The sequence below is a fragment of the Neofelis nebulosa genome, chromosome 9 (genome assembly GCF_028018385.1).
Source record: "Neofelis nebulosa isolate mNeoNeb1 chromosome 9, mNeoNeb1.pri, whole genome shotgun sequence".
NCBI lineage: Eukaryota > Metazoa > Chordata > Mammalia > Carnivora > Felidae > Neofelis > Neofelis nebulosa.
Window position 1 is genome coordinate 133827701 of NC_080790.1, and position 27281 is coordinate 133854981.

Here is a 27281-nt window from a genome sequence, read left to right on the forward strand (position 1 = left end):
GCCAGCTCGGTGTCTTTGCTCAAGTGACCCTTAGTACACACCTTGCCAGGTAGGCTGGGGCAGGTGATATCTTGCCAAAGTGCCTGGCACCTACTTAATACAAATCAGCCTGAGCTGTTCTTATCATTGACTTGTCGTGAGAAAGGATAAGATGGCAAAGGGAGTGTTAGACTGTAGAGGTTTCTCATTCACCTAGCGATGCAGTCACCGAACCACATCTGACTGCATACCTCCTGTATGCCAGGAATCATGCCAGGCACTAGGTCTGTGAGCACATACAAGGAATCTTCTGCACCACTGCCCCCCAACCCTCCGACCTCCCCACCTGCGGAAAGGGAGAGCTTTGCTTATGAGAGAGTCTATTCCCTTTGGTGGAGGAAGGAGCGCCATTGTGGAGGCAGACGGTGGGCCATGTGACCAAAGCTGGCCTTAGCTCTCTGGCCATTTACTCTAAAATCCTGGGGAGCGGAGGAACTGAGTTTCATTCATTTTTAAGTTTCCAGCCCCTAGCATGAGTGCATGACTTACAGGTGATGCCCAGAGCATATAAACGGATGCAATGAATGAATGAACTAAAGAACATCCAGTACAGAATTCACCAAAAGGGGTAAGGGGAGACGCAGGACTGGGAGCCGGGCAGTGTGTTAGCGGCAAACCCAGCAAAGGGGCTTCGTCTAACAGAGGGATAATTCGAGTTGGAATGAGTGGCCCCATCTGGCTCCGTGCTGAGGGTCTGCATGCTGTATTTCATTTAATTTTCACAGCTAGCCTAGGAGATAGGGATTGGTTTTTGGATCCCATTTGATTTATTTTTACAGAAACACATGTATGTAGAATTTAACTAACTGCAAAACTATGATGATAGGGATGGTTAAACACTACAGTAGTTTTTCTCTTGGTGATTTATTTGTGTCTATTCCTCCTCTGCCCTCCTTAGGATCTCCTAAATCTGGTTAGAAGTTTGTACTCCTCTCTCCATGTTTTTGTCTGTATCCGTATAATCCCATATGGAAATCCCTATCTACAGACACATGTGGATTGACACGCACAGGTACATGTAGAAGGCGGGTGTTTGAGAGTCGTTGTTTCTATTATAAAATTGTGCTGTTACAGATTTCTTAAAATGCCCCCTTGTTTTTCCCACTTAATGGTAAATCCCTAATAGAAATACTGTACTTATTATTTTTACTCTCAAGTTAGCTAACACACAGTGTAGTCTTAGCTTCAGGAGTAGAACCCAGTGATTCGTCACTTCCGTACGACATCCAGTGCTCATCCCAAGTGTCCTCCTTAATGTCCATCACCCATTTAGCCCATCCCCCACTTCCCCGCCCTCCCCCCATCAACCCTCGGTTTGTTCTCCGTATTTAGGAGTCTCTTATGGCTTGCCTCCCTCTCTGTTTTTATCTTATTTTTCCTTCCCTTCCCTTGTGTTCATCTGTTTTATTTCTTAAATTCCCTATATGAGTGAAATCATGTGATACCTGTCTTTCTCTGACTGACTTCTTTTGCTTTAACATAATACCCTCCAGTTCCATCCACGTTGTTGCAAATAGCAAGATTTCATTCTTTTTCATCTCCGAGTGGCGTTTCATTGTATCTATATATCTATATCTATATCTATATCTATATCTATATCTATCTATCTATACATATATATATCTTCTTTATCCTTCATCAGTCTGTGGACATTTGGGCTCTTCCCATAATTTGGCTCTTGTTGATAGTGCTGCTATAAAACATTGGGGTGCAGGTACCCCTTTGAGTCAGCAATCCTGTATCCTTTGGACAAATTCCTAGTGGGGCAATTGCTGGATCATCAGGTAGTTCTATTTTTAATTTTTTGCGGAACCTCCACACTGTTTTCCAGAGCGGCCACACCAGTTTGCATTCCCACCAACAGTGCAAGAGGGTTCCCATTTCTTCACATCCTCGCCAATACCTATCCTTTCCCGACTTACTAAATTTGGCCATTCTGGCCATTTGTGAGGTGGTATCTCATTGTGCTTTCGATTTGAGAAATACCATACTTAAAAGTCACATAGCATAGGTCTGATTCAAGGGTGAGCCATCTGTGGTCCATGTGCAAAATCTGGCTTATGCCTGTTTTTGTAAGTAAAGTTTTACTGGAACACAGCTCTGCCCATCCATTGCTGTGTTGTTATGGCTGCTTTCACACTGAAACAGAAGAATTGATTCGTTGGCATGATGGAGACTGTCTGGCCTGCAAAGCCACTTGTTATATGGCCCTTGACAGAAGAGTTTGCCAGCCTTGCTCTTGCTCATTCCTTTTAATGGAATGCTTGATATTTCAGGGTCTCGATACAATACCGCCTTATTAAGCCTGTCTCTGGGAATATCGGATTTTGGGGGCCACTGATAATACCACATCACACATCCTTATATACATGCTCTTATATATGATAACTTTAACTGAGTGTCTGAGCTATAATGTATTTAGCTGAATTTTCTAAACCCAGGAGCGGGATTGCTGAAGTAAAGGTTGTTAAGTATTTTAGAACTTAAATAGGTATCGCTATACTGCCTTCCAAAATACTGGAGTATTTTGGATTTCGTTGGTAGCATTATTAGGTCAGTTTCATAGAGGGAGAAACTGAGACTTGGTAGCTCAGAATTAGTAAGTGAGGAGTCAGGACAGGAGTGGAAGGTTCAGGATGTATTCCGTGGCCACTGAAAGGGAGGACCAATCGTGGGGACTTTTCTGCAGGCAGAAAGCACAGGACTGACTTCTAGGGCCCTAGTGTGTTTGTGGGCTGGGCGCAGGGGAGAGGGGAAGAGATTGGGGAAGGGAGACTGGGGGCACTGGTTCTCCACCTTCAGAGCGCATCACAGTCACCTGGAAGGCTCAGTGAGCCACAGGTCACGGGGCTCTACCTCCCGTGTTTCCGCAGGTCTGCAGAGTGTCTAGTAAGTTCTCAAGCGAGTTGCTCACTGCTCTCAAAGTGGTTCTCAACGCCTCCAGTGGCTCTGAGGAGCCAGCACAGCATGGGGCCGCATGCCCTGACGTCCTGCATGCACACATACAAAGATGCATAGGAAGACCTACACCGTCGGTTGAGGAGACCGCTCTGGTGGGTGTCTAATTATTGGACACTAACCCGTACAAGATCTATTTGCTGGAACTTTACAGTGTATTTGATAAACCTCAGAAATCTGTCAGACTTGGCAAACAGACTGCACGCTCCACGAACACGTGCTCGTTTTGATGCCTTTTTTCTTTTTTTAAGTATTGTCAAAGACCACTGGTCTCTTTGAAGGGAGACATTTGGTCTGGATTTTTAAGGAAAAAACCTAACATTTTAAGATTCAGTTCAACACAGATTTACTATTCATGAGATAGACGAAGTGCTTCTCTCTGGCTAGAGATTTGAAATTATGTTTTAGCTTCTTTGACAGCTCTTCTCTAGTCTCCTTGTAACTGCTCCTGGCTTTCATTTTTTCCTACGTCTCATTTGGAGAAGACCCAAAGGAGTGAGGGCTGGGGACGGGGAGGGCCTGTAAAGCTACAGGGTAGGGAGGTGCCTGGGTGGCTTGGTCCCTTAAGAGGCCCGACTCTTGGTGTCTGCTCAGGTCATGTCCTCACAGTTTGTGGGTTCGCGCTTCATGTCAGGATGGGGATTCTCTCTCTCCCTCTCTCTCTGCCCCTTTCCTGGTTGTGCTCTCGCTCTCTTCCTCTCTCCCTCTCAAAATAAATAAACATTAAAAAAGGAAACTCCAGTGTAGGAAGTAGAGAGATGTTTGCTCTGTGCAAGCCTGTTTGTAGAGGAGTGGGGTCCTTACACGTAGCCCTCAGTGCCCCATTCCCAGCTGCAGAGTTCTTGAAACTAGTGAATGGGATGGTGTGCGGTTGAGGGAGGAAGCTGTGATTTATTTTGAGATGCGTTAGTATCAAAAGGAGATTTTCGGATTGAGGATTTGATTTGCACATGATGTAAAATTGCAAATCTTGCATGAGGTACCTGGAGTGTAAAATAAGTCTCTCACCTGTGCATTATCACCCCAGACCCTGTAAACTGTATCCCCAGTTTACGTTCTCAAAAGCACTTTGCCGGATTCTTTTGTATCCTTCCAGAACGCGTATCGCTCATTAGATATAAAACATGTCTATTTAGTAATACATTCATTCATTCTACAAATATGAGTATCTACTTTGTGGCAGGCCCTATTCTAGGAAGCAGGAGTATAGCAGAGAACAAGAATCAGTCCTCAGTCTTCAAAGAATTTGCTACATTGTTGTGGGGGATAGACAATCAACAATAGGCATATAAATCCATAACACGAGTCGGTGAATGCTGTGAGGAACACTGCAGTGTACAGCAGGAGAGAATGATGGGGGTTTGTTGCTCTGATGGGTTGATACTCTGGCAGAGAACTGAGGGAAGTCAGGTGTAAGCCTTGAATATTTCTGAGGGCCAGCTGTTCCAGGCAGAGGGGACTTTAAGTGCAAAGGTCCTGAGGCCATTTCATGCTTTGCATGTTCAAGGTCAAGGAGGCTGTGATTCTGAAGCAAATAAAGTGAGGAGAAGAAGAGTAGGAGGTGTGGTCTAGAAGTAACTAGAAGCAAGGCACTATGTGACCTTGTAGCTATGATAAAGACTTTGGATTTTTCTTGCGATGGTTTGGGAAGTCATTGGAAGGTTTGGAGAAAGGTGAGATATGCTGACTTCACTTTTGAAAGGACCTCCCTGGCTGCTATTTGGAAAAGATTCGTGGTAGATGGGATAAGGGTGCCAGCAGGAGGACACATTAAGGAGCTATTTCAGCCATCTTGGTGTTCAGGTGAGTGCCATGACGTGGACCAACATGGCGGGCTGAACGTGGTGAAAAGTAGGGATTCTCAGCACAGTTTGAAGATTGTAAAAACAAGATTTGCTGATGGATGAGCAATCCTGTAGGACAGAGTGAAGAAGGTAGTCTCACGGGTTTTTTCACCTTCTTCTTTAACCAAAGCAACAGGTAGAATGAACCATTTATGTAGAAGGGGAAGAGATTGGAGGGAGCGAACAGTCAAAAGCGGTAGTTGAGGTTTGTACGTGTTCAGTGAGGGATGCCTACCTAGCATGTAGGTAGAGGTGGGATGTTCAACACACAAGCCTGAGGTTTAGGGGACAGGATAGATGATACTTAAACCCACCCCAGTGATGAGCTGTCCCTGTGTGCGTGTGTAGATGAGTAATTGTGGCCCCTTGTTCTTAGGATTGTTTCAAAATAGCTTCACAAAGATCTGTCTACCTTTTTCTTTTTAATGGCTACAGATTTGTCTGTTGTGTAGATGCACAGTAATGTGAAGATAAGACTGCTTTTTGTTTTTTATTCTAAGAGTAAAAGCGAAATTACCAACTCACCTACGTTTCTGATGTTCTACAATTTGAAAGTAATTTTTGAGTCATTCTAAGATCCAATTTGACATGTAAATTTAAATTAAATTTTAAAATTCATTTAAATAGTGGCTATCAGAAAAGGTGTTGATTAAAGTGGGTCCCAGAATAAAAATTGTGGTTAGCAGGAAAAAAAGAAACGTCATGAAGGAGAGCGGTCAGAATTTAATTCCATGGTCTCATCTGGTAACTTAAAAAATGGTCAGGGAGGGGGCACCTGGGTGGCTCAGTCAGTTGAGTATCTTGATTTTAGCTGAGATCATGATCCCACGGTCGTGAGATCGAGCCCCGAGTTGGGCTCTGTGCTGAGTGTGGAGCCTGCTCGGGTTTCTCTCTCTCCCTCTCTCTGCCCCTCCCCTGCTCGCTGTCTCTCTCAAAATAAATAAACGTTTTTAAAAATGGTTAGGGAAATGAACAAATAAAGAATGGCACACGCAAAGGATGGGCTGTGACATAGACATCAAATGGCGTGTGCAAGATAGTAGTGTGTAGGAACATTAAGGTATGTTCACAATATATTAAATGTGAAAGAGGATGACTTCACAACATATAAACAATCACGCAATTTGTGTTAAATACACATTATGTATGCACGTTAAAAAAAAGACTGGAAGGAAATTATTAACGTGTTGAAAGTTCTATTTCTTTGCCTTTGTTTTTTCTAGGAAATGTGTATAGGGCTTATTTCAAATCTACCTTATATTCTTTTGTGTAGTTCCTGAACATAATAAAAATATATCAGTACTAGGAGAGAAAGAATACAATTTTATTACAAGTTTAAAGTGACTTGTAAATACAGTTTATCACAAGACCATAAACATCACGAAACTGTGGACCTCCCTCCCACCCCCTTTTAGGCGCTAATAAGCAAAATCCTACCGAATCTAAAGGGAGAGCTGGCCAGGAGAGTGTGTGCTCCCCAAGGTGGGGGAGGGGCAGACTTTGGTTTTAGGGGGGCTCTAGAGCTCTGGATTTTCCCCTTTTCCTACAGTTATTCAGTGCCTATGCTAAGAGCTCATTCATACTTACACTCACTGAATTCATTGTATACCAACTGGGACCAGGTGATTAAATATGTTCTCTAAGCATATTTTTTTATTTAATTGGGTGGCCTTTTACTGTTGTTTCCCGAAAACTTCTTAAAGCTTCTGTCCTCAAGCCAGGAACAATCCAATATCAAATGTTTAGGTTTAAAAAGAAGATGTGACTGTTCCTCCTAGGACCTTTTTTAGAAACTCTTGCTAAAGACAGGATTTTGATTGACACAGGGTTAATGACAGTATTGCTAAATTTAGGGAACCCCACTGTTAAGTCATGTATGTTCTTAAAATTACCTGTAAGGTAGAAGCTGTTTTTCTCTCTTCTTTACTCATGAGATGTTAAGGAATAAAGGAGGTTAAATAACTCGCCTATAGTCATGCAGTTATTAGTGGCAGATTCCAGACTTTAACCCTGGTTTTGGCCAGGTTTGGGTTCTTAACCGCGGTAGAAAAAAAAATTTTATTTGTTTATGTCTTTTTCCCTGAATGATGGGTCCAAAGGACGCAGAGCAGTGGTTCTCAAAGTGAGGTCCCTGGACCAGTAAGATCAGAACCATCTGGAAACTCGGTAGAAATGCAAATTCCTGGTCAGGGGGGCCCAGGAATCTGCCTTTGAACGAACCCTCAGATGATTTTTTGGCTTGCTAAGGTGGGAGAACTGTTGCCCCAGGGCCAGGAAAGCCTAGGTAGAGCATATTTTCAAATATCCTTTTCACAGGACAGCAAGTAGGCAGAAGAAGAAGGCGTCGTAGTTCGGGAAGGCGGACAATGTCAGTGAACACGGAGGGTAGCGTGAACAGGCTGAGCACTGAGCGGGATGAGAGAGACGCTGAGGCTCAGTTTTACTTCTTCTCTCTCGAGTTGTCCCTCTGACTCAACTTTGCCCACACTTTGTGCTTAAAATACCCGTAGAAAGTAAGTCGGTTTGTGTATACCTGAACCCAGGGTGTTAATCAGAACCGCGTGAGCTTTGGGAGGCTGTCAGGTCGAGCCGACGGTCTGGCGCAGAGGTAGCTCTGACTCACAGCTGAATCTCATTGTCAAGACCGGTGTCCCGGTTCCGTCCCTTCGGGGACCGGGTTCGGTAGGTGGAGAATGACGAAATGATTTGCATCTGCAGCGTTGCTAGTGGAAAACCCCTGCTCCAGTTGCTGTCAGGAGCAACCCGGTGCAGGCTGAAGAGCCCGGGGAGGTTGGGAGGAGTCCTCGAAGCGCCAGCCTGCCGTTGTGATGACGCAGGCCTGTTTGCGAACGGCTCCAGACAGATGTCACGGACGCGGCATCTGGTGCTTATGGTCCACCCCGGAGCACGTAGATACGTCCCGTCATGCTGTTCCGTTTCGAGCCACACGGTGCTCTGCTGTAAAACGGGTGGACTCCAGAGAAGGGCGATACGGCGGAGCGTCTCCGCTGACACCCACCGCTGCTCTGTGCTGTGGTTCTCACCCTCGGAAAAGAGGTGCACAGAGCAACAGGTCTTGGGCCAAACCACATGAAGAATACGGAAACCAAAACTGGGGTTGATGGCGTGGAGGACAGGTTTTTTTGGGGGGGGGGGGGTGTTTGTTTTTCTCACTGGGAAGCTATAAATAGCGATCATTAGAATTGTTGCTCTCCCGAGAGGGTTGATATGATTTGCCCATCATTATGAGGGAAGGGCCTTGGCCATCAGCATTTCCCTCACTGTGAGCGTCGTGGGGGGGTTTTAAAAGGACCTGTCTGGGTTGTTGACCATGATAATGATGGGGGACCGTGCTTGGGCTGTCTGTCACTCAAGTTTAAAGGTCGCTTCCCCTGGGACTGATTGGCCAGAAGTAGCCACCCACTAACTTATGATATCATGCATTTTTTTTAGAGCAAGAGAGAGAGCGAGCACAAGCAGAGGAGAGGGGCAGAGAGAGAGGGAGAGAATCACAAGCAGGCTCCACGCGGAGATCAGAGCCTGACACGGGGCTCGATCCCACAACCTGAGAGATCACGACCTGAGCTGAAATTAAGAGTCAGATGTTCAACCAACTGAGCTACCCAGATGCCCCAACCATGCATTTTTTTTTTTAATAATCTACATAGCACATACTACTAACTGATTTTATTGTTGTGATGACAGCTTACAGAGATACAATTCACATACCATACAATACCCCCTTTAAACTACGCAATTTCGTGGTCCCGATATATTCACGGAGTTGTGTCTGTCGCAGTCGAGCCACACCCACCACCTTTAGCCATCCCCTGCACAGCTGTAGGCAACCACTAATTTATTTTCTCTTTCTCTCTGGATTTGCCTGTTCTGGACATTTCACGTAAATGAACTCATACAATATGTGGCCTTTTGCAACTGGCTTTATTCCCCCGGCTTCCTGTTTTCAGGTTCATCCACGTGGTAGCAGGTACCAGGACCTCATTCTTTTTCGCGGCAGTCTGATGGTGTTTTTTGTGTTTCGTTTCTTCGTCTCGTTAAAAGGGAAGTTCTATGAGAAAGGACACCCTGAGGCTCACACAAGAGGAGGATGTGTCCCATATCACAGGGTCCCTGCAGAGCACAGCCTGAACTGGAGCACCGTCTCTGACTCCACGGCCCTTCTCTGTTCCCGGCAACACAGTGCTTTTGTGCCTTCGAAAGCCGATCGGTTACCACTGTTGATTGGTTGAGTATTTCCGGCCACTGGACAGCATCAGCACTCTTAGGCTGGGGCAGGAGAGACCCCTGTGCATCCCTGCTGTTGAGGGAGAAAGTTCGAGTTGCTGAAGTATAAGAGGGCATTTGCTTGACTTTCCCGAAGCCTGACTTTCTTCCCTGGTGGGATCTTGAGCTAACACTGCTAATAGAATGAATAAATGTGTAGAGCTGAACTCCCCTGCTGCTGGACTGTCCTGGCCAATTGTGCATCTGCACATAGGCAGGTCTTTCCCCGAGGCCTTGCTTCTGCTCGTCACTTGAATAGCAAAGTGGCAGGAAGCAGAGTCTTATTACCACGTCCCCCACAGCCAGTGAAAGCCGTGTTAATTTAACCTGGACCTGGGGCTTCAGCAGGCAGCCTTGGGCTAACAGTGCTTCTCATATCCTGGGTTGATTCAGATTGCTTTCGGAAAACTAGTCCCTGCTTCCTGGGCAAAAGCGGGGTTCGTGCGTCCATCCATCCATCCGTCCGTCCACCCACTCGTTCATCCACTCATTCATCCATTCTGTATTTGTGAAGCTGCTGGAGGCCTCTGTGAGATGCTGGGGGTACGGAGCTGAAATACTTACTCACCACCTTCCAGGAGTTTACGGTTTACAGTAGAGGTGGGGTAGTCGAGCAGCTATCAACAAAACAATGAAATGCTGGAAATCAGAGCAGATCATGAGATGTCTGGAAGGAGCACTTGATGCCGTTAAGGGAGAAGAGATGTCAGGAAAATGTTGAGGGTCCCTGAGCTGACTCCTGAAGGCAAGGTAGGCACGAACCAGGTGAGAGAAGTGAGGAGATGAGGCACACACACACCACACGCAGCCGTTTGTCCTCGGGCCCTCCTTTCACGCTTGGGGTTGGACTCGCTCACGTGTGGGCAAACGTTTAATAACACGTGCACGCGTGGGTGCACAGAATTGGGAAGTGATACACAGAAGGGTACTATTTCAGCGTGTCTCCCAAGTGGATGTAACAGTCTCAGATAACCTCGGATCACAGATGACAGTAAAATAATCAGGAACTGGTGGGTTTTCAGTCACACCCGTGTTACGACTCGAATAACGTGCATACGCTTGTAGACGTGATTTATATCTAATTTATTTCACTGTAAGGTTATGTAATGTAATTCTTACTGATGGCTGTATTTAACGGCCAGCTCTCGAAATGCCTGAAAATGCACGAGTTGGCTTTTGCAAGCTGGTTCGAGCCAGCCCTACCGCATCCTGGATTGGACCCATTCTTTCTGTCCGCAAGTGTTTACCCAGCATCCGCTGTTAACCGTGTTTACCAGGCGCTGTTCTGAAAGCTGAGAGTAAATCAGTGAACAAAACAAATGACAAAATTCTCTCCTGGTTCTAAAATTCTGGTTTTTAGCCAATCTTTTTTTTTTAAGTTTATTTATTTTGAGAGAGAGCGCGCGGGGGAGGAGCAGAGAGAGAAGGAGAGAGAGAATCCCAAGCAGGCTCCACACTGTCTGCACAGAGTCCATTGTGGGGCTCAGTCCCACGACCGTGAGATCCTGACCTGAGCCAGAATCAAGAGTAGGATGCTTAACTGGCTGAGTCCCCCCAGGCGCCCCTAGCCACTGATCTTCTAACGAGTCTTGGGTATATATACACGCTGCCTTCTTCAAGCTGTACGCATGACTGCCTTGCACTGACCACATGCATTGTTCCCTGTGCATGGGGCGTATCATCCCCAGATCTGCTAGTGTGGCAGACATCCAGGCCTCTCAAGAGCCTAACATTTAGAAGCAGCAGCTAAGGATGCCTAGTGTGACCTCAGACATCCTGCAGCCCTTCTGTGGGCTGAGGTAGTCTGGGAGATGTACTAAGAGTGCAGTGAATCTCAGTGACCCGGGGGAGATTACTGGGCATTAGATTGTGTGGGTGGTAGCTCCCCGAGGAATTCCTCTCTGACTGCTTCCTGTGGGCACTCCCGCTGCTCAGAATTTTTTTTTTTTTTTTTTTTTTTTTTAGAGAGACAGAGACAGAGACAGAGCACGAGTGGGGGAGGGGCAGAGAGAGAGGGACACACAGAATCCGAAGCAGGCTCCAGGCTCTGAGCTGTCAGCACCGAGCCCAACGCGGGGCTCGAACCCACGGACCGCGAGATCATGACCTGAGCCAAAGTCGGACGCTTGACTGACCGAGCCACCCAGGCGCCCCTAAAATTTTTTTATGTTTATTTATTTTTGAGAGAGAGAGAGAGAGACAGAGCATGAGCAGGGGAGGGACAGAGAGAGAGGGACACACAGAATCTGAAGCAGGCTCCAGGCTCTGAGCTGTCCGCACCGAGCCCGACGTGGGGCTCGAACCCACGAACCATGAGATCATGACCTGAGCCAAAGTCAAACGCTTAACCAACTGAGCCACCCAGGCACCCCTACCTGCTGCTCAGATTTTTATGCCCCTTTCTTTCCTTTCTCAGACGTCCTCTGTCTTAGCCCTTATTGTAATGTCTTGGACAAAAATTCCTTGAGATTATAGACTGTGCCTTAAAATCAACAAGTATTTGTTGACAAGCCGAATAAATGTACTTTCCATTTATTGATCAGGCGGCCAAACCTCGTAAGCTCTGGAAAAATCAGACAAACGTTTATGAGCACATGTAAAGACTGTTCCCCATTTTGGCAGCCGTGGTTTTAAGAGGCAGTTGGAATTTAACTAACCTTGAACTTGAATAAAGGACAAATAGGCGCCTGTCAGAAGGCCCTGAGAGACGGAGATTCAGGTCCTGGGAAGCAGGTACTGGCTGCTACCTTGCTGTGTGAGCCCGGGTCTTAGTGTTTTGGCTTGTGAACACAGACTGGGCTAGATATTCCTGTCCTTTGATATTCCTCGACTGTATTAAATTTTCCCAATGGTTGCAGGATGCAAAATGGATGATTTGGATAATTTTTTTTAATAAAGAGTTCAAGGATACCTATTTAATGGAAAAACGGGAACAAGACCGTCAGATACGGTATCTGGTTCTTCTTAAAGCACCATTTCTGTATCCACAGTGAGCTCAGATGCATTTGATAAACTGGAGAATGATTCATTCTAATATCAAAGTGTGTTGGTACAAAAAACACTTTTTTTCTAGGCAAGGAAAGCCCAGAATAGCAGGAGTGGTATTGTAACCTTTAACAGGAAAGGGTGAGAGCCCTCAATAAACTACTGCACAGACACAGCCTCTTCCAGCTACAACGTAAGAAGATAAGAAATGAGCAGAGGTGGGGGGCACCTGGGCGGCTCAGTCGGTTAAGCATCTGACTCTTGATTTGGGCTCAGGTCATGATCTCGCGGTACCTGGGTTTGAGTCCTGCATCAGGCTCTGCGCTGTCAGTGTGGAGCCTGCTTGGGATTCTCTCTCTCTCCCCTTCCCTCTCACTCCCTCCCTCCCCCTCCCCTGCTCATGCACTCTTGCTCTCTCTCTCTCTCTCTCTCTCTCTCTCTCAAAGTAAATAAACATAAAAGAAAAGAAAGAAAGAAAAGAAACGAGCAGAGGCACCGAAGGCTCCAGGCAGAGAGGTGCGTCCCCACCTTGCCATATGTCTTGTTCACGTGGCCACACGTCCAGCCACGTCCACCTTTTGGGTAGAGCCTGCGTTCCATCTCTATAGCCCAGCCTTCTGAATACAACATTTCTAACCAAATGTTTTTCCGTGTTTCTTTAATAACCCTTGCGTGGCCTCCAGCCTCCAAGCTGCCTCTCGGAGTAGCGAGGACTCTGGTTCAAAAACGGCAGGACGTTTTGAGGGATCTTCGCATAAACCGATTTTCCTAGCAGTTTTGCAGAGGGGGAGGTTTTTCCAGAAACATCCATGTTACGCTATAGAAGAAATAGCTATACTTTAAATTTTTATGGCTCGGGGTAATTTTTATTTTTTACTTCGTACTGTGAAACTACTATGATTTTTGTAAAAGGAAAACATCACACTGTATAAAAGTTTGAAAAAAAAAAAGGGAACGAATACAATCATTCTCTCCAGACACTCGAAACGACCCAATTTTAACTCCTCCAAAAATGTAGTGCTACTTTCCACTTCCGCCTGCCGTACATATGAGCATCCATTCATGCCCCCTGCACTGGGTGTTGAGATCAAGGCTCAGCATACCTTGCAGCAGTAAAGAATGAGGGCAGGAACTTTCCTGATAGACATATCACCGAATGACTTCTCCCCCTTAAAGAATTGCATTGTTAAATAACACTTTTTTTTTCATCTTTTTTCTCTGGAGACCATGAAAATGCCCCTTTCATAAACCATGGTAATCTTTCAGAGGGTTGAGGAAGAAATAGAAAGCCAGGCTTTGTAATGTTCTCCATGAAACATGATGTTGGTGTCATTGCATTCTTGTTCCTAGATAAGCTTTCTAAAAATATGGTCAAATCATGCTGCCTGCAGAAGTATATTCACAGTACTGTAGTGAATAATTTGAAGCGACAGAATTTTCCCATATGTTTCCTTTATATTACATTTTTTATAATATCAACTGTGATCTCTTTTTATTAGGAAAAATCCAGTAATCAGTACCTTGGAAATCCAGGTCTTTTCCTCCCTTTATTTATGTATTTTTTTTTCATTCCGTGTAAATGAGGTTGAATGTCACCAGCAGTCACTCATCAATAGGTTTCTGCTTGCTTTTGGCTCTTGCTCGTAAGCTTTGAGACGTCCACGTGTACAGAGATAGAGAAACCACCACACTAGAACTTTTCTATCAGCTTTTTTCTCGGCTCTTTGCCCTTTTGGTCTAACAGGATATGTTTAGGAAAAAACGTACCCATGAAACCTGGTGCGGTCAGATTCTACCAAGGGACACATTTTGGTAATTGTCCTATTGTGATAGGACTGAGAATTCAATCCATGGCATGTAAATGCAGCACGTATAAATTAAATTACCTTCGGAATAAGTGATGATAATCTCTTCTCAAGTTCAGTCTCATTGGCTACGATGAGTTTTGGTCTCCAGAGTATGAAGCCTCCTCTTGTTTTGGCTTCACTGTATGGACGGACAGATGTTAGGGCTGGATGTTGCATGCTGATGAGATGTGCAGAGTGGAGAGTTTTCTTTAAAAAAAAAAATAATAATAATCCCTAGGGGCTGCCTGAGTGGTTCGATCAGTTAAGCGTCTGACTCTTGATTTCGGCTCAGGTCATGATCTCACAGTTCGCGAGGGCAAGGCCCACGTTGGGCTGTGCGCTGAGAGCGCGGAGCCTGCTCAGGATGCTTTCGCTCTCCCTCTCTCTCTGCCCCTCCCTGTCTGTGTCTCTCTCTCTCGAACTAAATAGATAAGCTTAAAATTTTTTTTGAAGTCTTTAAATGGACCTTGTAATTCATAACGATAATACTACCCTCCATGTTTTCCTGTACCTGGCTTGTGCTAGGCAAGTGCCGAGCAGGTCCAGTGGGCAGGCATTTAATGTAACTGCCTCTCATAGGAGCAGTTAAAATGACATGCCGCTAGAAAACAGTGGTCTGCAACTCACCGGTTCCTTCATGACACGATGTATAAACGTTCCCCTTTGAGTTGATCTCCCTTCCTCTGGCTCCCAGTTGTCTACTACGCCGTCGTGTCTCAGCTCAATTAACCAGGTCTTCAGTGGTGGAGGCTCCAGCTGCCTCAGTTCTGCATGCTTGCAAATCATGTCCTGCCGCGTACCCTTGTGCAAATCTGTGTGTTTCTGGGCACACTTATGAGACTGAGGTGGGTTATTTGATAGCCAGGCCATTCCAGGAAATCAAACATTCGAATAGTCACTTCTATTAATGTGTAATAAAGCTATGCGTGATTGCATTGAGACCTGGGCTGAGATGAGAGGGTGGCTGAGGACTGCCTCCCATCCCACTCCTGCCCTTCCAACTTGTCCCCGTGCACCTGTCCTCCCACTCCACTCCTACCCGTCCCTCTGGGCCACCTTCTCTCTGAAACTTCCCTTGTAAGGTCAGTTCCCCCAGTGTGTCAGACGGGCCACTGATGACTCCCCAGGACCTGGAACAAGAGCCCCGGCTTCCCCTTTTCCTCCCTTGGTATCTGGAACAAGGTATCAGGTGCCTGGAAGCAGACAGCGTTTTGTTCTGATGCTGGGGACAGAATACCGAATTCAAATCAGCTTGAACTGAGAAGAGATCATTGGATCCTATCACTGAGAAGTCCAGGGATAGTTTCCAGGTTCACGTGGGGTCCAAGGTCACCCCCTTTTCTTGGCTGTCTTCCTCTGAATCAGCTCATTGGCTGGCACACTCTCTCTTCGTTATTCCAAGACAGGCTTCTTTCTGTCCTGTCTCCTGTCCTCAGCAACCTCCCAAGGAAGCCATTCATTCAACGCAACACGCATTATCGTGAACCTACCATCTGCCAGGAAACATTCTAGACCTGGGGGAGAAAGCTGTGAACAAAACAGGCAAAAACGCTTGGCTTCACCTCTACTGATGCTCTCTTTGCAAAAGTGCTGATAAATGTTCCCAGGGGTTGTGTCTTCTTGTCCTGGCTTGGGTCACCAGACCACCCCAAGAATCAATGGTGAGGTCTCCGCCGTGTAACTAGATGGATTGAGCTGAGGCGGAGGGAGGTTCCCCGGAGGAAAAGGGACACACCGTTGCCAGCAGGGTGAAGAAGCGATGCTGTTCAGTAGGCAAAAACAGTAGCCGTGGCCCCCACCGGGAAGCCCTCGCTGATTTGCCCGCCAGCTGTCCATGGTCCTGACCGCTAGCCCTCCGGCTCTCTGCCAGGTGGTTTCCAGCCCCGGGGTCGCTGACGCTCCGTTTTCTTCTCTTCGCTGCAGCTCCAGATGAAGATGAGCCAGCGGGCTGCCTCGCTGAGCACCATGGCGCCTCTGCCCCGCAGCGCCTACTGGCAGCACATCACGCGTCAGCACAGCGCGGGGCAGCTCTGCCGCCTGCAAGGTAAGCGCGGGGCCGGGGGCAGGCGGTGCATCTGGCCTCTGTGCAGGGGGCTCGGCCGGGCCGGCTGCCCGCTTCCTGCCCGAGCCGGGGCCCCTGTCGAGGCCTCACTGCCGGGCGCGTGCTCTGTCACCGCGCAGTCTTGGGCCCTCGACCCCAGAGGTCCGTGTGGGCAAGAGGGCCGGCGTCCTCGAGAGGTGGTCTAGGGCGCTTAGCGCGAACGGCATCAGCATCCCTCCGGAGCTTGCTGGCGTGCAGATTTGCAGGCTGCTCCCGGGACCTGCAGAATCGGGAGCTGTGAGGTCAGGGCCCAGCCGTCTGTGTGTCATCAAGCCCTCCAGGCGACTCTCATGAGGGCCCGAGCTTTGCAACCATGTGCTGCTGGAAAGGGACGCACCGGGGTCCGGGTCCTGGGTTCTAGTTCTGCCGGCACGCTGAGCACATCCTAGGAAGCCTGTCTTCCGGAAAGTGGTCTTAGAAGCAGGATACAGAATAATCCAGGGAGGGGACAATGGGAGCAATTAGGGGGGAAAAAAATCAGACATTTCTTATCTTTTCAAATGTAGTTTTTATGTTTTATAGTATATAAGAATACCTGGTGCATATGGAGCTTTTTAGGTTTATTTCATTTACTTTGAGAGAGAGGGAGAGAGAGAGAGAGAGAACCAGTAGGGGAGGGGCAGAGAGAGGAGGAGGAGGCAGAGGATCCAAAGAGACTCTGTGCTGACAGCAGAGAGCCCGACACGGGGTCGAACCCATGAACCATGGGATCATGACCTAAGCTGAAGTCAGACGCTTAACGACTGAGCCACCCAGGTGCCCCTGCATACTTCTAAAAAGTAAATAGGTCTATGTGGAGGGGTCCCTGCTGAAGAACTTTCCATGATGAGCTGGAAGATCCCAAAACATTGAAGGGCGTGTGCTCGACGGCACCTAGTTCGTGTGCAGAAATGGGCTGAATAAACGAATGTAAGGACGAATGAATGACCACAGAAGACAGTGGCCTCGGCCGTAAATGGCGCTGTCTGTTCCGTCATCACTCAGCCTTCCTTTTAGCCCTTCTCAGTGGCCATATCCCGAGTGCCTATGTGAGTGACTGCCCCGTAAGTAACTGATAAATGTGCTTACTTTCCAGAACATACCCACAGAGAGAGGGTTGGGTGAGATCAGGTTGTCAGAAAGACCATTGTTCCCATATCATGTTCAGAAATTTCTGCAATATTGGAATTACGTCATGAGCATTTTTCTCCTATCATACCTCTTATACTATCACTCAATTTTATGACATCTCTTCTACTTAAATAAATTTATTTTTGTAAAGAAAATTGTATTTTACTGCCTTCATACTATTATAGCAACTGGCTATATGTATTTTTAAAATACGATAGATAGGGGCGCCTGGGTGGCGCAGTCGGTTAAGCGTCCGACTTCAGCCAGGTCACGATCTCGCGGTCCGTGAGTTCGAGCCCCGCGTCAGGCTCTGGGCTGATGGCTCGGAGCCTGGAGCCTGTTTCCGATTCTGTGTCTCCCTCTCTCTCTGCCCCTCCCCCGTTCATGCTCTGTCTCTCTCTGTCCCAAAAATAAATAAAAAACATTGAAAAAAAAATTTTTTTAAAAATAAAATACGATAGATAAATAGCAATTATTGAAAGTTTGAAACAAGTATGCGTAACGTACATGTACACAGAGCTATTGAATTGCTTTGGAACTTGACTTTCCCTACCCTTGCCAGGAGGATCTTTACCCAAAAAAGTATGTCTTTTTAGATTCTATGTGCCTGGAATGTAAAATAGAGTCGAGAACCAAAGTGATGTAGGCTTCATAGGGAGGAAATTGGTAGGTGATCTTAGTTCTTGCAATACAGTGTGGTAATTTGAGAAGTCAGTTTGCATCCAAGTTGATGTATCTCAGGGTTTCCCTAGATTAGTGTGTTTGCAAAGATGCGCTGAGAGTGAGGACCTCCTGAACACTTGGGATGTGTTGGAAGTTTTAGTATTTATTAGTGAACATCCCAGAGCTTAAGAATCCTCGGGACATAGAACATACTCACCTTTCTATCTTTAACTAATCTAACTATCCTTGACCAAAATGAATAGTCATTCATCAGAAAGGATAAAGCCCAAGGGTCTTATCAGGACCCTGATTGTGTAATAATACTTTAAAACATCTTTTTAGGTTAAAAGAGGATGTTGTAGATGCTGTTACACACTGTTAGTACGCTCTTAGAGTATACACGAGTATTCCGACAATGTCTGCATCTGGTTACTATGAAGAAAATGGCTTTATTTACAGGATACAGACACATTTTTTTTCAACGGCAACAAAATTTGCAAATTTACTTGCGTGCAAAAAGCCCGTATTATGGTTGGAGGGCCATGCTCCGCTCATGGGTCTGGGATGATTGTCAAAGACGAGTAATCCACTAATTCCAAATTAATAGATAATAGTGATAATGTTACCTCTGGAAGCAGAGCAGAACAATACAAGGCATCACAGCAAAGAAAGAAGTTTGCATTCTTTGAGAAGTTCCCATTATTTTGTATCAAAACCAGCATGCCGCAAATCCAACAACTCATCGCAATTAAACTTGGGTTTATTCCCTTTATTATTAGGTTTATTATTAATTATCCCCATCCTCCATCACTCAAAAGTAAGGAGGTATTACTGTAAAATTAGGTTCAAATTTCTTGGTATAGATTTTTCGAGGGAACCCAGGAATCGTAGTTACAAAACAACACTTTGAAGATAGTGATGGCGTGGCTTCTAATGAAATTGATGCCAGTCATGAGAATGAATACCGCAGATTTTCTGCATACAGAGCGGATTATCGATATGTATCGATTTGTATCGATAACCTGTAGGGTTTTGAAGATGATAGTTAAAACTTCCGTTGTCCGCTTTTTGTTACATAGTATGATCTTCACTGAACACACACATTTCCGTTTGAGTTCTTGCAGTTTTCCTGTGTGGCGTACTTGGTGAAATATCCTGCTGTCTTATACTATCCGTGTGGGTGAAAGTGGCATTGCAACTGCTTCAGAATTATTTGGGGTTTTTTGGCTTTGTGTGTTTGTAACAGTTACTCGAGCAGCCTGTTTGCGTTCACATACTTCCCTTACACGTGTTTTGTTTTGATACTTCGTTTGTACCGATGTTCGCTGAGAGATTGCTTCGCCCGCGGGTTCTGTGTCGATCTGTCTATTTTATCTTTGAGTCACCACTACTCTCTGAGATACAGTACCAACATATGGTCTGTGTGTAGTGTGGGACTCAGTGTACCAGTAATGTGTTACCTTAAATTGTTTTTTCTCTCAGACTGCCTAAAATCGATCTTGCTTCTCCAAGGTGGTCAGTTATGTGAAAAATAGGATGCGTTCATCTGTCGTTTCACCTCTTCCTCCCATCTTCCTCCTTCCCTTTCTCCCACCCCTGGATTAAAGCGGAAACTGGGGGAAAAAAATCATGACACCATTACCCTGTTGCCTGAGGTTACATGGCATATCATTTCTTGTTTTGATGGTTCTTATGAGCTGTGATTCCTCTGGCCAGCTCATTTGCCTGGACATATGTCAGGATGACTTTTCCTGTGGTCTGGAGGTCAGTCTTGGAGAGCACCTAGACCCTTATGGGAGAATTTGCCCGTCAGGTTGGAGAATTTGCCATTTCCTCTCCGAACTTAGTCCTACAGAGCCACCTGCTGGTTGGTTTTGGAATTGTTCTCTTATCCTTGCTGTCTTAGGTGGGGAAGAGGTGCTGACTTTGACCCATGCTGGGCATATGAAGCCATATTTAATCCACTATCACCGCTTCTCCTGCCCCATTTCTAATTTTCACATAGAAATTCCCTTCTAGGGTTGAGCATGTACAAAATCAACACGTAAAAGAGGTTTATCATGAACACTGGAAGAAATTTAAGAAAGAAGCGTTTAGCAAGTTGAACGCTGGATGCACAGGAATCTTTCAGGAGCGCGTCGCATAACAGAACCACAGAGTGGTGTTTTCCCAATTGTGGTCTGTGGAATACTCACCCGGGTAGAGATGGCCCTTTCCCAAACTAGTGCTGTGGTCCAGTAAGTTTGGGGAAAATGCTACATGTTCAGGGACATTCTCCTTTTTTAGAGATTAAGAATGCCAGTCACTATTTTCAAGATTTTGAGATGTCCTGCCACGAAGAGTCTGTTTAATCTTGTTGAAACCAGGGCTCGGCAAACTTATTTGAACGTGAAACCTCTTCTCTCCTTTTTTATGTAAGCGAACATTAACATACCACCAGTCAAGTGCTAGATTTGTTCCTCACAAGGCAGACGCGACATACTGAATGAGTATTTTTTTATAAAGATACCCTTTCTTGAAGGCCTGCTGTATTGAAGGCTTTGCACTGAGTTCTTATCATACACGATCTCAGTCCTTAAAACAGCCATGCGAGAGTATATTATTCTCGTCTGCACCTAAGCAACTAAGAATTTGAAGGGTTAGTAGTGGGGTCCAAGGTCACCCAACTGGTAAGTGAGGTCTTTGTTTCTCTATTCATTCACCCACTCACTCTCTCGTTCAGTCGGTGAGTGTTCTTGGAGCATCGGCTCTATGCCAAGCACTGTGCTAGGTGACGGGGACACACAGGCTGCTAGACAGGCATGCTTCTGCCCTCCTAAAGCCGAAAGCCTAACAGAGTCACGGGCAATAATTACACAAATGTATTTAATATCAAATTTGGTCACATTGAAAAGAAATGTTATCTGTCATGGAGGGTGGTGAAGCGGAGTTGCTGGTCTGGGAACGATCAGAAGACAAGAGGGGCTTCTTTAGGTAGGGCATCCGTCACAGGGGCCTGTAGCATTACCTCGAGACCTGCAGTCTGAGGAAAAGCAGCCATTCTGCAATCCAGGGAAAAGATTCTCCACAGGGAGTTCAGCAAGTGCAAAGGTCCTGAGACAGAAATGAGCTGGGGCAAAGACCAAAATGGAAGCAGCGTGGCTGGTGCCTAAGGGGCGGTAGGAGACAGCAGGTGAATCGGCTTCCGTGGGTGCCCCTCACCTCAAAGTTGCCCTCCTGGGAATCGTCAGCCTCACTCCAGAGGGGCTCCATTACTCAATATCTCCTGAATCCTTTTGCTGCAATTGCCTTGAACGATAGCATCACTTGTTTAAAACCAAGAAAAAAATAGGCATGCAACTCATTTATCAGATTTGACTTTCGGTTATTTCAGGAAGTCACAGATTGGCACCAAATGTTTGCGTCGCACTCTACCGGCATCCGGCACGTTGCCTCATCTGGTTCTCCCGGCAGCAGTTTGATTTGGCAAGAGCCAAACGGAGGACCGTGTTCTCCATTTCAGTCACCGCGGAACCCGAGACCCTTAGAGGCCAACTACTTGCTTAAGATCGCGTGGCTAGTGGAGGGAGGGACTGGCATTAAAGCTCCTTTCTTTTTTCGTATATTCTTACCCGGGAGACGAAATCCTGCCGCCATTACTGTTTCCAAGGCACATACCGTACGATGGAAACAGGTCCTCCAGAGAATTGATTCCAGCCCATGCGATTTACCTAGTTAAGGATGTAGGTTCCTGGGGCACCTGGGTGGCTCAGTCGGTTAAGCGTCCGACTTCGGCTCAGGTCACGATCTCGCGGTATGTGAGTTCGAGCCCCGCATCGGGCTCTGTGCTGACTGCTCAGAGCCTGGAGCCCGTTTCAGATTCTGTGTCTCCCTCTCTCTCTGACCCTCCCCCGTTCATGCTCTGTCTCTCTCTATCTCAAAAATAAATAAATGTTAAAAAAAAAAAAAATTAAAAAAAAAAAAAAAAAAAGGATGTAGGTTCCCAGAGCAAGTGGCAAGTCGGCATTGTTTTTTTCCATCTTAGTTCTAACGTAGTCACATATGTGGTATGTGCATCAGTTAAGAAAAAGTAGATTAATATCTGAACACGTGTCAAAAGGCAACAAATAAATGAAGGTCTCCAACTCTCATGTCTCTCTGGGCCAGGGAGGACGTGCAAACAGCGGGACAGGGCACAGGTGGGTGTGGGTTGGTCTCTGGTGAATCACAGGGACCCTGGGGCAGAAGATAGGCCCGGTGTGTTTTCCAGTTTTACAGGAGAACAGAGAAATCGGCACCTTTACAGAACTTTTGAGGTTATTTGAATAGTGACAGTCAATCCCCAATGTGTTATGACCTGTGCCGGCCAGAGAACATGGGCCCAGATGGGGTCTGCAGGCCGGTACCAGCTCATGATCTTCGTGTGAACTGCAAAATTGTGGGACAGGTGACTCCACCACCTGTCTTTAAAACCAGCGTTCAATTAGCCAGCATGATAGAAGCTGTAGGGGTTTCACTACAATCTGACCCCAGGTGAACACTCTGAGCCCCTTTATTCAAACTTTTAGAGCCTAAGGAGCCACAGATGAAGGTTCTGGAAGGGCTTTATACTTGATTTGGGTTTTGCATTGATACTGTTTGTGCACTGTCTGCTTCCCTTGGGAATTTTTATCAAACTGGGACAAAGACGTACCAGGACGTTCACCTGTCACACTCCAACTCACTGAGTGATCTCTGCACCCGACATGGGGCTTGAACTCATGACCCTGAGATCAAGAGTCAGATATTCCACCGACCGAGCCAGCGAGGTGAGCCCGTAGCATCCAAACTCATCAGCACAGTTTCTCTATGTGACAGCGTGTGCACACGTGTGTACTGGAAAGAAAATAGAATCTGTGTTCAAAATGGTCAGGAGGTTGGAAGAAACGATCTCTTGGGATTTGGGATGTTTTAATATTCAAGCTGCTCTAATAATAACCACTGCTGTTGTGTACCAGTGACTGTATGACTATAGATTTCCTTACGGTCCTGATTTGAGACTTGTAAATATCTGAGTCCATGACTTATGTCCGAAAGGTTCTGACTAGGTCTGACGGAGGTCGGGGCCATTGTGACAATGCGCTGGACGGTGCACTCAGCCATGTGCCACATAAACCTTTTTGCTTGGCACAGTATTTGAAAACAGCATTGTTTTAGGGGTGCCGGGATGGCTCAGTCAGTGAAGCGTGTGACTTTAGCTTAGGTCAGGATCTCGCGGTTGGTGAGTTCGAGCACCGTGTCAGGCTCTGTGCTGACAGCTCGGAGCCTGGAGCCTGCTTCGGGTTCTGCGTCTCCCTCTCCAGCGGGGCATGGGTGCTCCATGTAGCCGCAGCCCTGTTGCTGTGTGGCCCGGGCTGGACCCGGGCTCTGCTCCTGCTCAGAGCTGCTCCACAGCCAGCAGCGTGAATTTCGCAGCTTGTGTTAAAACCTCTAGCCAGCAGGTGGCAGTGAAACCTCTTGTTTGTATAAAATCAAGCGCCCTGTCCAAGGGGACTGGCAGACAGGTGGTCTGCCGGCCAAACCACCAGGTCTGCTGTCTGTTGTCGTTAACGAAGTTTTGCGGGACATCCGTGCCCATTTGTCACGTATTCACTGGGTCGCTTTTGTTGAGTAGCTGCAGTGAGACCATACGGTCTGCAAAATCTGAAATATCTAGTATCTGGCCCTTTGTAGAGAAGGTTGGCCAGCCCCTGTCGTAGGTCACAAAGGCTGCTGACCGTGGCCCTTGGAGCTGCCTTCCTGGCTTCTTCACTTTTCTTGGTTTGGAACCTACACCTGAAATAATAAAGCCTGTGTGGATTTTAGGGAGTCCTCCTGATAAAAAAATTTCCTAAGTATAAATATAATATTGCCTTATTTCTGATCAGGTTTCCAAAGAGTGCCTACACAAAAGATTTCCTAGTCCTATGATTCTTCTCATTTCCTCGAAATACCCCAAATATAGGGGTTGATGAAAAATTTTAAAGATTAAGGAGGAATGTCACTGCTAGCAGTCTGATCACAGCTCAGTGCAAAGACCACATGCAAATGATATGGTAATCATGAAGTCTCTCCTGACTCTTATTTGCATATCACTGTGAGTGGCCTCTGGAGAAAAAAGTCCTATGTTGCATATCACTTGCTTCTGTTATATAGAAACTTGTCGCTAGCTAATTTGATAGGGGGCTTTCTTGAAATGTAACTGCCGTTTTTAAATTCTTTTTTTTTTTTTTTTTGGAAAAGATGTTGCCAGCCCTCTGAAGCTTCATCGAACAGAGACTTTTCCTGCCTACCGATCTGAGCACTGACACGAGCTGCCCAGAGTGGTTGTGGGACGCACCTGGGATGTGTCAGCCACCGCGGACCCTCGAGGCGGCAAGATGACAGTGAGGGAAACCACGAAGGAAAGAATCTGAAAGTCCCCGGCTGATCGTGTGGTCATTGGGAAACGGCAATGCAATATTTGTCTTTTTCTTTCTTTTTTTTTCTTTTTTTAAAAAATCTTAGCGTGATTGAAACATGCTCTATAGATTTCGACTTCTCGTTCCCCCTTTTACAGCTGGACAGAAAGGAGTCAATGCCGCAAAATGATTTTCTATCGTAGATACTGTGTCCCTTCCACTTCCTCTGAATCTGCCCTTTTGTGGATTCTTGTGATTTCCCTTCTGAGTGTTTCAGTTGTATGACAGTCAGTACTGACAATAAAATGGCTCTTCATTATTTGTTATTTGCTGATACCGTATCCCTCAGTTATTAATGCTACGGCTCTGGTTAACTACTGGAAGTTATTTTTTATTATATTACCGACACGTGAAATCAGCGCTTTGACCTGACTCTTACCTGTGAGGTTAAGAAATATCTTCAAAGGGCCCTTTAGTATTCTCCACGGGGTTATAATGTTGCTCTCGCGTGATCTTCCTCCAATCACCCACCTCCGTTTTTTAAAAGCCTTTGTTTTATTTGGAGTACCTTCATAAAACATTTCAAAATAAAAGAACATTCTTCACCCCCTATGTTCTTTGGATTCTGGCTACTTGGTTTTCTCTTATGTTTCCAGTGTTTATGAAGGTATGTGAATATCTTCCTTACGAGCCATGACCGTGGCCTGGCGTTGCATTTGACGTCTGTGCAACCGTTTACGCGTTTGCCCACTCATTCACGAAGCTGGTCTGCACTGAGCATCTTCCAGTTCCAGATGCTGTGCTAGATAGAATCCAGGGGTACAGGGATAAAGAGATATGCGGGCCCTGTCACCAAGGACTTCAAGTGCATAGGAGCATGACAAGGAAATAAAGTTGCAGTTGTAACACAGAGTGACATCTGCTAAATGGGTCCCCAGTGGGCCATGTGCCTCTGAAGAGACGGTCATTCTATTCCCCAGGCTTTCCCCCTGGGAGCTTCCAGGTGGGAATTAAACCCCGGGAGCTCCCGAGGCTGGAATGGCTATGACTGCATGGGAAGCAGGGTTCTGTGTATCTCGGTCACCACTCTGTCGTCAGTAGTGTTCCCTGATAGAGTGTAGGGCGTCGATTAAGTTTGATACACAATGACTGTTCTTTTAGTGTAAGTATATCCAAAACATTGCATGAGATGTAATTACACTAAAAATGGCTCATTGCATATCTTAGACTGAAATTTGTTGGGATGGTCCGAATTTTTCTGTGCTAAATCTGGCAATCCTGTTTCCCAGGCACGAGAACTGTGCCTTACACATAGCTCATGCTTGAAAAATATGTGATGATTGACTGGGTGGTTGAATAAACTCCTATCCTGGGGATAGGATTCTTTCTACGAGGGGAGGCAAGTTATTATCGATTGTATACTTTCTCAGTGCCAGGTACTGAGGTAGGCCCTGCTAAAATTATTATTTTCCCTGGAAAATCCTATCCTGTATTTTCTAGGGAAAGGTGTGAATTTTACTCAACACCAAGCAAGGGCCAGAAAAAGATTCACTTTCATTTGTGCTTCCTCCGAAACGTGCATAATTTCCCAAAATGGAGATTGACCAGTGAAACCCCAAAGGCCCTGCTAAAATCCAAGTTTGCCGAGCTAAATTCCCAGTTGGATCTGAGTTAGTTGGGATCTCCAAGGACCCTGCTGGTTAGGATGTGTTTGTCTCAGAGGTGGGGAAACACTGGGAGGGGGAGGAGGGTTAAATTCAGCCGAGGATTAATTAGTGGGTTAGGGACACGTAAGTGATTTAGTGCTTTGTTGGGGTACGTGTGTGTTCTGTGTTGTGTGTGGCTGCTTTTCCCATTATGTTAGCTCATCTGCCTTCTCCCAGGTAGATTCATAGTCATCTTTTTAAAATTTGGTTCGCCACACACATTTGAGCATTCCCTCACCCTTTGTTGTCCTTACTCTAGCTGGCTTTTGTTTTATTTTCCTTTTCTCCCAAAACTGTCTCGTAAGAAGTTCTCCCTGGTTCCCAAGGTCTTGGCTGCCAACATGGGGGCTTAAGTGGAAGAAGGAGATAAAAGGAACGGAGTTAAATAATTATAATTTTAACGAAGTCAGAGTTCCTGGAGCACGTCTAAAGCTAATGAGTGTGTAAAGAAATGTTGCTGAATGTAGTTAACTAAACATCAGAACCTCCTTTAGGACTTAATTTGTTTTTCTTTTCTTTAGAGAAAGAGTGCAAGTGGAGAGAGGGGCAGAGGGAGAGAGAGAATCTTAAATAGGCTCCTGTGGAGCCCCCCAAGTGGGACTCCATCCCACGACCCTGGGACCATGACGTGAGCCAAAATCGAGAGACGAACATTCAACTGACTGAGCCAGCCAGGAGCCCCTAGGACTTTTGGAAAATGAAACATATTGACAAAAAGAAAAAAAGAGAGAGAGGAGAGTTCTGTTAGGTGATCCTAATGCTTCTTATTTATTGTCAAGCACTATTATTCTAAGTGCTTTACTTGTATTCTTTTATTTAATCTCCACGACAGGTCCATGAGGTAAGTATAATTTTTGTCCCCATTTTATAGATGGGGAAACTGAGTCTTAAGGAGCCTGAGTCATCTAAATAATATGCCCAAGATCTCTTAGCTTTGCTAGGAGGTGAAGAGGCATGTTAAAATTTTCAAGTTTACTTGCAAAACAGAACAAAAAAATCTTTTCAAGTTTATTTGAGCAAAATTTGTTGGAATTGGGTGGCACCAAGCCAAAGGTGATTAGAGGTGCTCCAGACACAGGACCTGGCAAGAGGTTTTTATAGACAAGATGTGGAAGCAAAGCAAGGAAATTATCTGATTGACTCTAGCTTAAGTGGTTGTTTTATTTGAGAAAGCTGCTTATGATTGGCTGTTCTTAAACATTTCATTTTCTCGGAGTCCCATGCATTGACTCTGACTTACATTTGGTTTGCTTATGTTTTGGTTTGCTTACGGAGGCTACCAGGGCCCTAGTGCCCTCCTTGTTTAATTACTTTAATAGCCACTAACTGGTCGACTCGCATTGGAA

General features: G+C 45.9%; 1 protein-coding gene and 1 non-coding gene across 4 annotated transcripts in view; one reads left to right on the top strand and one right to left on the bottom strand.

Moving 5' to 3' along the window:
- Positions 1–24555, top strand: part of DOK5 (docking protein 5) — a 152993-nt gene extending 128438 nt beyond the window's left edge. For all 3 annotated transcript variants that reach the window (XM_058686014.1, XM_058686015.1, XM_058686016.1), the window contains 2 exons: positions 15881–16001; positions 24072–24555. In XM_058686014.1, coding sequence (XP_058541997.1) covers positions 15881–16001; positions 24072–24136 — 186 coding nt within the window. In that variant the 3' untranslated portion in view covers positions 24137–24555. The remainder of the gene's footprint in view (positions 1–15880; positions 16002–24071) is intronic.
- TRNAQ-UUG (transfer RNA glutamine (anticodon UUG)) lies at positions 11408–11492 on the bottom strand. Its single transcript has one exon. It is a non-coding gene; the product is annotated as a tRNA-Gln (tRNA).
- Positions 24556–27281: the final 2726 nt, after the last annotated feature.